Raw genomic sequence first — 12,886 nt, 5'->3', positions numbered from 1 at the left:
TATATATACCACCAATATGTATGTATCAGTACATGTAAACATGGATTTTTACGCACAAAAGATAATCACTATTCTGCACCTTGCTTATTTCACTTAAACATATTTCTTGCTGATGTCTGTCATCTCGGCACATACAGCTCTACTGACTCTGAACAACGCGTATCAGCCCATTACATGGATGCACGTTGTTAGAACAGGAGCCGATTCTCAGACACAAAATACGTACCAGGCATCTACTAAGGTGTTCTGCATGTATTAATTCACAACATCTTAGGAGCTGGAGATAGTAATGACTATTCCAAGTCACAGATCGGAGACAGAGTTTAAATAATTTGCCCTGGATTAAGGGCTGACTCCAAAGGCCTATCCTATTCCACCCCACTGTCCCGCCTCAAATACTATGAGTGTGACTTTTCCCTGTTTTAAAATACAAGAAAGTGGTGTACAGGCTGGACAGAGAAGTTGTCATGAACTGAATGTTTACTCCCAGGATTCATATGTTGAAGCTGTAACCCTCAGTGTGATGGTGTTTGGAGATGGGGCCTTTGGAAGTTTAATTAGGGTTAGATGAGGTCATGAGACAGGGCCCTCATGATGGGATTTGTGCCCTTAGAGGAAGAAAAAGAGATTACTCTGTGTGTGTTTGTGTGTGTGTGCGTGTTTATGTATGTGCACATGCACTAAGGAAAAGCCATGTGAGGACATAATGAGAAGTCAGCCATGTGCAAGCCAGGGAGAGAGCTCCCATTAGAAACGAAGTCAGCTGAGACTTTGATCTTGGACATCCTAGCCTCCAAAACTCTAAAACTGATCCCTGATTAAATACAATCCTTTTTTTTAATGACAGCATTTTTTTCTTTATGAATTTGCTACACACATTTACTTTTCTCTAAATATTACAGGTTATTTTCCAAAAGGGAGGACACTGCATTTTATTGCCCCGTATTACAGTGTACTTTAAAACTATTTATAAGCAAACATTTCCATTTAAAATTCCTAAGTAATTCTTACTGAATACACAGGTTTTTCAGATGACAGGCCTAAAACGTGTTGTGTTAACCCTCTGAAAACTCTGAGTTATTATAGGGTTAGTAATATTTTCAAAGGACGACAGCAAATAATACCTACCTACACATAGTACTATTATGAGCGTAAAAGTCACAGCCTTACTTCTCTTTAAATCTGTAGCAACATTGTCTTTGTAGTTATCTCATTACAAAGTTAATTTTCCCTTCCTAATTTACTTAAATAATATGAGAATTCATAAATGTTTCGAAAATACTGCAGTGGTATTCCCTGACGTACAACATGCCTCACCAATTTGCAAACTAACCCCACAACTTCTCAAATTATGAAGAGAAAGCAATGAGTTATTTTAAATCCCTTTTTTCTCACTTTCAAAAAGTCAGAGAGGCTTAATGCCTTGTATTTAGCCTCTGGAACTGCTAGATGGTTTCAAATTACATGATTATATTCACGGTGGAAAAAGGCACGTTTCTGAGAGTGCATAAAATGAGTTCTATTGACATTATTTTTCGTATAACATAGCAATGCATTGGTTACAAAGATAAATCTGAAATACTTGTTGTATTTCATTTCTCTGACCAAATGTATCAGGTATATCCAACTTTTCTCTAAAGAATTTTATTTACAAGTTTAATTAGCTGAGGTTTGAGTTCCAAAAGCCAGTCAAAAAATACTAAACTCTAATAAATATACCCAAAGCCACCATACTAGAATAAATAATACTTAATATTGGCAACCTGGAGTAATTTAAATAAGGTATTCGTGATCAAATGTATTTATACAGGGTCTAACTTCACGCAGTTTCTTTCATATAAGGACTTCCACTGACTGAAGTTTGAACGAGTTACTACCGCCATCAAGTGTTAGGATGCATTCTTTTCAAGTCACCCAAATGCACAAAAATCAACACCAAGACTGCAGTGTTTTCAACTTAACAACATAATGCTCTGAATAACAGAAAGCACAGCAAAACCAATGCTGTCACATGGCACTTATCAGAATTTCAAAATGCAATATCATTAAAATCTCCCAAATAAAGTTGTAACTAGTTAATATGAAGGACATATTTTACTGCACTGACTTGAAACATGTGGCAAACAGACTCTAAGTTGATCCTTAATGATTTCCTGCCTCTTGGTGTTCATGCCTTTGTGTAATCCTCTGTCCTTGAGTGCTGGTAGGACCTGGGTCTTGTTTCTAACCAATAGGATATGGCAAAGGTGATGGGTGTCACAAAAGTCAAGCTCCACGATTATAATACACACGTACGTGTGTGTGTGTGTGTGTGTGTGTGTGTGTGTATTCATTGTGCTAGGAAGCACTAAGGAGATGCTCTTGGCTGGCTTGATGGGGTGAGCAGCCATGTTGAGGAAGCCCATGGAAGGGAACTATGGGCAGCGGCTAGAATCACTGCTGTCCTCAAGGACCTGCACGTTGCCTCGAAACCTGAAGGCTTCCTTTAGCCAACAGACAGCTAAAGGGTACAGACCTCAGTTGTACAGCCACAAGGAAGCAAATTCTGCCAAGAACATGAATAATCTTGGGAGCAGATTTTCCTGAATTGAGCTGCAGGATGAGAACCCAAACGGCCAAATGCTTTGACCACAGCCCTGGTAAGACCCTGAGCAGAGGACACAACTAAGCTGTTCCAGGATCCTTGGAAACTCTGAGATAACAAATGCATGTTGTTTTAAGTAACTAAGTTTGTGGGAACGTTTTATGTAGCAATATAAATGAATACAATATATAAAAACATGGTGTGTTATAGTTTAATGCTGAATCTAAATATATTTTGCAGTATTTAAAGAGTATGGGTCCATTTTAAAAGTCTTTAAATTTTCTTAGTTGCATTTCTGACGGTGGTTTTTAACATGTTCTGGTGCTAATTTCCTTGGGTGATTTACCAGTACATGAACAATCTGTATTATAATGTCAATCTATTGAAAAAAACAATAATTATAAATTGTAATTTGCTGCTTCTCTTAAGAAAGAGTAGCACAAGACAATCCTGCATTAATGTTTTTTAATAGGGAGGATGAATATGAAAGATATATATCTCACCATGAAAAAAGTGTATAAAGCCAGTATTATTGGTATAAAGTTCACATCAACTGTTCAAAAAAATGATGTCCTTAATTACCTGTGAGTTAATCTTTTTTTAAAAAAAAGAAGAAATTGATGGGAATTCCACTAAGCAACATGTTCAATTTCTAAAGCTCTTAATTAAAACTCAATATCATATACCAAGTATATTCTTAGAAACATAAATCTGGATTATCACCATTCCATTTCAAGTTAAGCAGATCAGAGGCTGAGGCCAAGTGTGTGAGTCTCCATCCAAAAAGAGACATTGGAGGCTAAAAATGTCAGCATTCTGCATTTTGAGTCAAGCAGGCTTGTCTCCTCAGCAAACCACAGAGCAAATGAACTTGAATGATACCTGTGGAATCTATAGGTCCCATAGCAAAGGGTGGAGGGCTGAACCAGGAATCCATGTACGGTTCTCAATTTTCAAGCAGGAAGGCATAAATGACCCTTGCAAGCATCAGGGCTTCCTCTAATTTTGCTTCTCTATCATTCAATGGAAGCTTGTATGGACTCAGGTTCCCAGTGGGCAGTGTTCCATTTTTGCACTGTTCCACTCAACACAGGAAGGTGATAAGGAGATATACTCGGTGGTTTTCTGTAGGATCAAGGCTGGTAGCACTTTCTTGATGTTTCTCAAAAGTGGGACAAGAAAAGGACACAAGGATGGGGATGTCTACTTTTGCATCAGGCACAGGGTTAGTTATCTTTACGTATACTGTATCAATTTCTTTACAAGTCCTAAAGCATGTAAATATGATAATGATGATAGTTCACAGTTACTGAGTGCTCACAGGGTACCTGTGCTAAGTGCTTTAATCAATACCTTACTTAATCCTTAACATAACTCTTTGGAACAGGCACTATAACTATACTCATGGTATGGGTAAGGAACTGGAGGCTTCCAGCGGTTAACTGGTGAGTTGAAGTTGAAACACCTCTACTTTTAAATAGACCTTGTTTTTTAGAGCAGCTTTAGATTCACAGCAAAACTGAGAAGGTATGGAGATTCCTCATACACTCTCTCCCCCTACTCATACATGGCCTCCTCCATTATAAACATCCTCCACCAGAGTGGTACATTTGTTAATAATGAACTTACACTGACACATCACTATCACCAAAAGTCCATAGTTTACATTAGGGGTCACTCTTGATGTTGTACATTCTACAGATTTGGATAAATGTATAATGACTTGTATCCACCATATAGTATCATTCAGGGTAGGCTCTTGTCTATTTAAATCAAAGCCCATATTCTTAACCTTGATACTATAAAAGCTCCCAAGGTACCACACTGTCTGGTTAACAAAAGGAAAAATGTAATTGCCATACTAGCATTTTTAGGTACAAACCTATGGTATACATCCTGGTAATGTTTAATCAAGGGGCGTATGTTTTGCATATGTTACAATGAGTAAACTGCTTGTCCATACAGATTCCTTGTATTCAGCACCAGAGTCCTATTTAAGGTGCTTGGGCAGTCTAGTATAGTAATCTCATGGAGAATTTGGACTCTGAGGTCAAACAGGCTCAGGTTTAAATACTAGCTCTGAAATTCATCAGTCCCACAGCCTTAGGTAGATTAATTTCGTTTCCTAATCTATGAGATGCGGTAACAATGTTTACCTCCCTGAGTAGGTGTGAGGATTATGTGCCATGAGCCCACCTGCGCGCAGTAAGCACACGCAATAAACCTTTGCCGTCTTGTTTCAGGTACGTTGACACAGAGCTCCTAGGATTTAGAAGAGTGGGCACAGGCCACAAGGAGTGGGGCCCAGTATTCTGACTCCGAGGGCTTTCTCTTTACCCCCTGGGCTGTCCCAAAGGTGTAGGATATTGTTTTTCGATACACAAATTCTTCCCCAACCCCCACCTCTGGGTTCGGCCTAAGGTCCATCTTCTACAACCTCGCACCTCAAGGTCGTTTAAGGGTTCAAATAAACTTCCTCAAGCGTTTCCTAACGTGGGCAGCACAAACCCAGCCTCCAGCCCCTCGCCACCTCTCTCAAAAACTGCGTCACAAGCCCCCTGAGAATGTTCACAGGCAACCTCGTTCTGGGCGGAACCCCAACTCCACGCCCAGAGAGAATGACCTCAACCCCAATTGGCTGTCTCCCGGGGCAACCAATGATGCGGTGGGCGCACGGGGCCCCTGGCCGGTATTTAAAGGCTGCCGCTGCCCACCCCCACCTCAGACTAGCCAGGACGGCGACGGTGAAGCACCTGGGCTGAGAGGGAGCCGCAAGGTAACGCACAACCCCTCCCTCTCCCGTCCCCAGCCCGAGCCTCCAGTGAGGCAGGGGTGTGTGGGACCCGGGAGCGGGTCTCACTGCGCGTCGCCCACCAACACCTTCCTCCCGCACCATCCTTACCCAGCCCCAGTCCCACCCAAACTCACCTGGACGAGACAACCCGGGTGCCAAGGGGCAGAGATTACGTGGAAGAACGATCGAGCGAGCAGAGAAGAGGGGTCCTTTTGGAGAGAAACGCGTGATCCCAGCGGCAGACACGTGGTGCTGCGCAGAAAGAGAGAGAGAGAGACACGAGGCTCTTCAGACCGTCAGATCTGGCCAAACTTGACGGCAGTTTCTAGGACGCTTCCGTTTAGACCTCTCAGAGCTCCCTGAATCATGACCCAGCCCCTCTATAGAAAAGAGGATCCTCTTAACCTGGGCCACGGGGGGGCGTCCTCTGCCCCATTAAACACCCGGTCTTCCCGCCATCGAAGGCGCAGAGGCGCTCAGGTTTACAGGCGGTGGCATCGCTATGGTCCCAAGGCCGCGTATGAGCCCCGGAGGAAACAGCCGAAGCAACAGCACGGCTCAGGACCTTGGTTCCATCCACCCAGGTGTCCCTCTTGGGCCGTGTATTCTAACTGGGGGCACTGGGGAGGACCCTGGCACTCACCTCCGGAGGGATTCCGGAAGCCCCCTGGCCAGGTGCAAGTGATCCAGGTGTACGGCCTGCTCCCATTCTGCCTTTGCTGCTGCTCCTGCTGGCGCGGGCCCTGGAACCCCGGCTGGGCGAGGCCCCCGGGCAGGAAGAAGCGCTGGGGCCGCCGGGGCCGCGGCCTGCGCCGCGACCCTCGCCGCTCCTTCCAGAGAAGCCCTTCAGAGGATCTGAGCACGCTGCTGCGGCCGGTCAACCTGTGCAGGTTGCGGGTCCCCGGCCTGCGGGCACCGCGGAACACCACCCAGTTCATCATGAACCAGGTCTACGAGGATATGCGGCAGCAGGCGGCGCTGCGGGCGCAACAGGCCCAGGCGGGCGGCACCGCATCCGCGGCCGGCTCCTTCGGAAACGATGCGCCCCCTAGCGGTGGCGAGGAAGACGCGGAGCTGCGGGCAACTTTGTATAGCTTTGGGCAAAATCCGTCTCTAGCCTTCAGTCCTGACCCGGATGAGGCAAACCAGTCTCCAAGCCCACAGCCGGTAGAGGAAGAGGAGAGAAATGATGATGAGGAGGCGTGTGGTGAGGAGGAGTGTGACGGCAAGCAGTTGGAGAGCGAGGAGGAGGATGCAGAGACCGACGCTACGGACGAAGAGGAAGCCGAAGAGCCTGACTCCGTGGAGGAGGGGGCGGAGGGGGAGGAGCATGAAGAGGAAGGGGAGGGGCTGGAGGAGGAAGAGCAGAGGGAGGAAGAGAACCGTTTGCCTCTGGAAATGCCTTTATCTTATAAACTGTACTTATTTAAACCCCAAACAGATAATTCCCAAAGTGCCACAGGAAGCTCTCATCATGGCACAGGACATTCACTGTTAGACATCAGGAAAGGGACTGGGGAATGAGATGGAACTGATGTGAGGCTAAAATGAATTAGCAACTTATTAAAAACTAATTAAAAATGAGTTCCATTAACAAACATATCTCTGTAAACCCTTCTTTGGCCATTATAAAACGTTTAAAAATCGGTGTGCTTGTGTATGTCTATGAGTGGGGGAGGGAGAGCTTTCAAATATAATTTAACTGGAAATGGTTAAAGGCCAAATAGTCATTACTACAGTTTGAATATTTTCATTTGGTGTTTTCCCCTCTAGATGCTTGAGTTTTTCGGTTTTCATTTTTAAATTCTGGCAGTGCTGAAAATGTTTCTTTTTATAACAGATTTATACATTCCATGCCTAAGAAGCATGTGCCATGTCTTTTGAATGTACATCAGTGCTCATAACATGATAGCTGAAACCTTTTTAAAATGTCTATTTTAATATTTTTTTCTTGTAGTTTTTCCACCTTCAGAGTTCATTTTTGAGGGTTGTATCTTGGTAACCCCATTTGCAGTCTCTTGTGGCACCACTCATTTATATTCCTTGTTCCACAGTGCTATGGATCTTCCTCAGAAGAACGTGAAGTTGCTTCTGTGGAACTGGTTATCTGCCATGGCCTCAACAATCCATAAATCCATGAATGGAGAGGATTCCCCATGGTCAGAAGTCAACTTGCACACCTAGTTAAAATCCAAGGAAACTGCAAACAGTGGAACATAGCTTAGATTTTGAAGCCTTGTTCCTGGATACATTCCTTGTCATAAGTTCACAGGAATAATAAAAATAGTTTTTGCAGAATGGATTTTTTTTTTTAAGATGATTGGCCTTGGGCTTCCCTGGTGGCGCAGTGGTTGCGAGTCCACCTGCCGATGCAGGGGACACGGGTTCGTGTCCCGGTCTGGGAAGATCCCACATGCCACAGAGCGGCTGGGCCTGTGAGCTATGGCCGCTGAGCCTGCGTGTCCAGAGCCTGTGCTCTGCAACAGGAGAGGCCACAACAGTGAGAGGCCCGCGTACCGCAAAAAAAAAAAAAAAAAAAAAAAAAAAAGAGTAGTATAATACTGACCACCCATTATGCATTTCTAATGCACAGGGGGAAACCAAGAATCCTGTTGCTGATATTGATCAATAAATCCTTACAAGTCATAGTCCCAAAATACTTTACCCATGATCCTCAATCACTAAGTTCTCATTAAAGAAACACTTTCATTTAGGACTGAATTTCTTCACAATCATATCAGGACAATCCTCAAGTTATTCTTATAAAAGATTCCACTTTTACATTACAAAATTCAGCGCACATTAGCTGCCTCCACATACGCAAGACATTACCCAGTAGTCATTGAAAGGCATGCAAATATGAGCAGTGCCTCAAGAGTTTCCATTCAGGAACTATTATTTAACAAATAATTATGGAACTACTAGGGGCCAAGCATAGTGAATAGTGATAAGGATACAGTGGTGAGTAAGCAAAATCCCCAATCTCATGCCGCTTGTAGTTCAGTTGAAAGGACAGACAGTAAATGAAGTTAGCAAATTAGTCACTGCAAGAATTCTAAAGGAAACACACTATTATGAAAGTATATATGACAAGGGAACCCAAGAGTGAAGCTGGGGATGTTTACTGTGGACAGAGGGAGCCTGAGGCTAAAGGTCGCTGAGAGCTGGGAGGAGCTTGGTGCCTTTGAGGAACTGAGGACAGAAGGACAACAGTGTCCTGAAGGAGTGGCCAATGAGAAGTGACAGCGGTGGGCAGAAACCATATTACCTGCTCATTTCTGCACTATCCGTATCTTCTGAATAGACACCAGCAAAAAATTAATGAAAGGAGAAAACAATTAGTCATTGATGATTCTCTACCTGAACTCATTTCTTTTTATTAGCCAGATACTGTGATGGTCCCTATACTAAAAATGAAGTGATTAAATCAAGTCGGGGGATGGGAGGGTTAGACATCCCAGTACACCTATTACACTTTTCAGAGACCTACCCACCCACTACCATGTAATGACAGGGTCCTAGGCATTGCTGCTCAGCATGATTGGAGCTCCCTGGAGATGCTCCACACCACCTGATAATGATTCAGGAGTATCAGTGTTACTGTGGCTCAGAATAAACCCCGTCTTTAGTTTTAGAGGTAAGTATGCTTGAAGAAAATTCACAATTTTTTTTTTTTTTTTTTTTTTTTTTTTTTTTTTTTTTTTTTGCTGTACGCGGGCCTCTCACTGTTGTGGCCTCTCCCGCTGCGGAGCACAGGCTCTGGACGCACAGGCCCAGCGGCCATGGCTCACGGGCCCAGCCGCTCCGCGGCATATGGGATCCTCCCAGACCGGGGCACGAACCCGTATCCCCCGCATCGGCAGGCGGACTCCCAACCACTGCGCCACCAGGGAGGCCCGAAAATTCACAATTTTAAAAAAAATTCTCATTCTCAAAATCATTTCAAACTTGAGTGGACACAATGCTAATGAGGTGCCACTTATCCATGTCCTTCAAGAATGGAAGTATTATTTCCTTTGTCAACTGTCGGAAAAATAACAATAAATCATAAATATATTTAGAAGGCCTAGGTTTGCTGTCTCTTCTCAGGTGTTTTTACGTGAGAGATTCTGGTATTTTCCTTTCCAGTGACTGACAGCATTTCTTGATTTATCTTCATTACTTTGTCTCCACAGTAACTTAAAGGGATTTTTTTTTTCTGTGAAAATATTAGTCTTCTAAGGATGGTAAATACACTTGACATTTAGAGATCAACTCTGAATTCTGAGTATGGTTTCATAAAATTTTATAACATCTGCCTACGAGGACAAGCATTATTCCAACATATTTAGTTCCATGAAAATAAACACAAGAGGTTAAATAACCCAGCTATACCAAACCCACAGAGTCCGGGAAGAATATGATATGAATATCACCCCTTAGGTGGTCTTGGGGCAAGGGAGTGAATTGCATGAGAAAATAGCTTCTTCAGTTTAATTTTGATTTTAACAGCATAATAAAATGATATATGTGGCTAAATTGTATTTTTACAGGTTCAAATTAACGTAATCACAATTGAAAATTACTCTTAATATTAATGCTTCTGAATCATTTTGGCCTTGATTATCTGCGTATTTAAAGCAAAATCAGAATGTGGCTGTATCTTAGCTGTTTCAGTATTAACATTTTTCTACATCTATTTAACTTTCAGCCAGTTAATGGAACATAGCTTGACCTCAGGGTCAGCTGATGGAAGAGAAGAGTTTGGGCATCTGTATGTTGTCACTGCTGCCTGAGAGCGGTGGTGGTAGCCTTGGGTCTCTGTTTCCTCAGACATAGTTGTCCTACCTTATTACCACTCACAACGATTGTGAAGACAAAATAACCAAATATTTAGGAAAAACTTCCATTATATACTGTTAAATCACTCTTATTGTCCACAAAACTACATTTTATAATCAAAGCCACCATCTCAATTTCTTTTATTTATGTATTTATTTTATTTTTTCCTTTTTTAAATCATTTTATTTTATATTGGAGTATAGTTGATTAACACTGTTGTGTTAGTTTCAGTTGTAAAGAAAAGTGATTCAGTTATACATATACATGTATCTATTCTTTTCCAAATTCTTTTCCCATTTAGGTTGTTACATAATATTGAGTAGAATTCCCTGTTCTGTACAGTAGGCCCTTGTTGGTTGTCCATTTTAAATAGAGCAGTGTGTACATGTCAATCCCAAACTCCCTAGCTATCCCTCCCCCCCACCCATCCCCCCCGGTAGCCATAAATTCATTCTCTAAGTCTGTGAGACACTTTCTGTTTCGTTAATAAGTTCATTTGTATAACCTTTTTTTCAGATTCCACATATAAGTAATATAAGGTATTTCTCTTTCTCTGACTTACTTCACTCAGTATGACAATCTCTAGGTCCATCCATGTTGCTGCAAATGGCATTATTTGCATCAATATTTTTTTCGATCCATCTCCCGGAGTAATGGAAATAAAAATAAACAAATGGGACTCAAAAGCTTTTGTACAGCAAAGGAAACCATAAACAAAATGAAAAGACAACCCACAGAATGGGAGAAAATATTTGCTAATGATGTGACTGACAAGGGATTAGTCTCCAAATTTTACATCATCTCAATTTCTGAACATTAGGTCAGTCTCGATCCATTAACAAGGCTCAGGAAACCTCATCTCATTTTAGTTTTGTTGGACTGAGGTATCTAGATATTACAGTTGTTACTAACTGAACTAAGCATGAACCAGCTTGTCCTGGAAATTTGGTTTTGATTTCTGGTAAAAAAAAAAAAAAAGTGTGCAAATGCAGTGCCCTGGCGCCTTGATATTGAAGCTGTGGTCCATGGACTAGCATTAGGGGCAACACCTGACAGCTTGTTAGAAATGCCGATCACTCAGACCTACTGAATTAGAATCTGCTGTGTATAAAGACGTCTAAGTGATGTGCATACACATTAAAAACCTAGAAGCTCTGTGGGTTTTTGATCCATCGTAGAGCCCTCTTGGGAATTTGATGATTGAGACTGTGGCTTATGGGTTCAAAACTTCTGTTATTTACTACCTGTGTGACCTAAGGCATATTCTTGAAATTTCAGCTTCTCATTTTCCTCATTTATAGTGTCTACCTCATGGTGGTAAATGAGATTATGATGATTAAATGGGTCAGTGCTTACCACACACTCAGAACAGTGATATATTCAATATCTACCAGTTATAATAATAAGTATTTAATACATTCACAGATGATACCACTGACATCTGGTATCTAAAAGTCACCTGTTAGTAATTAGAGCAAGTATAAATGTAATATCTAATAAGATAACTAACAAAACCATTCACTAACTGTCTTGTTTTCTCTTAGATAACTGGAGTCAGATACATTACTTTGAGCTGCATATTTCATTGTGCAGGACTGTGAAAACCACTTAAATCTCTAGAGCTGAACTCATTCCCCAAGTACACTTTCTGTCCTTTATATCCTCCCCTTACTACCAGGTCATGATGTTTCCTTTGTTTTTATGGCTGACATTAATACTCTAATAGCTAGAGCTAAGAATTATCCACTCAAGTCAAGATCATTCCTTCCCATACAGGCAGTGCTTCTTTTCAAAATCAAAATGCGTGTATCATAATGCTTAAAGAGGAAGGTTCTGTCTTACGCTATACCTGAAGATAGTGAAAATTTCAATAAATATTAAATACCTACTATAAGCCACTTATGCAGAACGCAAAAGCTATTCAGAACAGAGATCTAAGAATTCAAAAGACATTTAAGCAAACGCAAGATTTTAACATGCATTATCACATATAACCACACTATGAACTAATGCTTTATTTTCCTTTTACAAATCGAGGACCTGCAATTTAAAGTAAGTTGTTTCGGGACTTAAAGTCCTCTATTCTGAGTTCAAAGTTGTGGGTCCACTGTACAGTATTATTGGAACATAACTCCCTGTTGTCTTATTTAAGACAACCCTTCTAGGAACAAAATTTCCCTTAATAAGCTTAACCTGAGTTCCAAAGAGGGTAGAAAAAAATATAGTCTCTTCAGTGTGTGGTCGGTAACGACGGTACCTAAGGAAGAAATACTGATATCTCCGTCTCAATTATAGTTGTTAGTAGTAGTTTAATAGCTTATATAGTTCACATAACGACCATCTAACAAACTGTTGATTAACAATTAAAATATTAATTGTTGATTAATATTTTTATGTATATGTGTACCACCATACACATATTTGGTGGGAAAAAAATACCTGAGTGGAATAAATTAGCCTAAGATACTGTGCTGTTCATCTATAATTAAAGTAAAATCGAAATTTTACTGTAGGAAAATATTCATAAAATTTGTAGGTAATTTTATAAGTGTATAAGATAACTGGTTAACATTCATAATATTACCACATTATTGAAGGTTCTGTCTTGTGCTACACCTAAAGATAAACTATTGATATTAGCATCTTCTGATGTTTTCATATGGCATTTGAACTTTTATGATTGATAC

The 12,886-nt window shown here is 41.4% G+C and overlaps 1 protein-coding gene across 1 annotated transcript; it reads left to right on the top strand.

Moving 5' to 3' along the window:
- Positions 1-5,744: 5,744 nt before the first annotated feature.
- On the top strand, positions 5,745-6,876 carry CCER1 (coiled-coil glutamate rich protein 1; the record flags this gene model as incomplete). Its single annotated transcript, XM_082636243.1, is given in 2 exon segments — positions 5,745-6,787; positions 6,789-6,876. Coding segments are annotated over 2 exon segments (1,131 nt in total).
- Between the last annotated feature and the right edge of the window lie 6,010 nt (positions 6,877-12,886).

This window comes from Mesoplodon mirus (assembly GCF_964341445.2).
Source record: "Mesoplodon mirus genome assembly, chromosome: 11".
Classification (NCBI taxonomy): Eukaryota; Metazoa; Chordata; class Mammalia; order Artiodactyla; family Ziphiidae; genus Mesoplodon; species Mesoplodon mirus.
The sequence above is the reverse complement of the archived record's forward strand: the minus strand, read 5'-3'. Positions and strand labels throughout refer to the sequence as shown.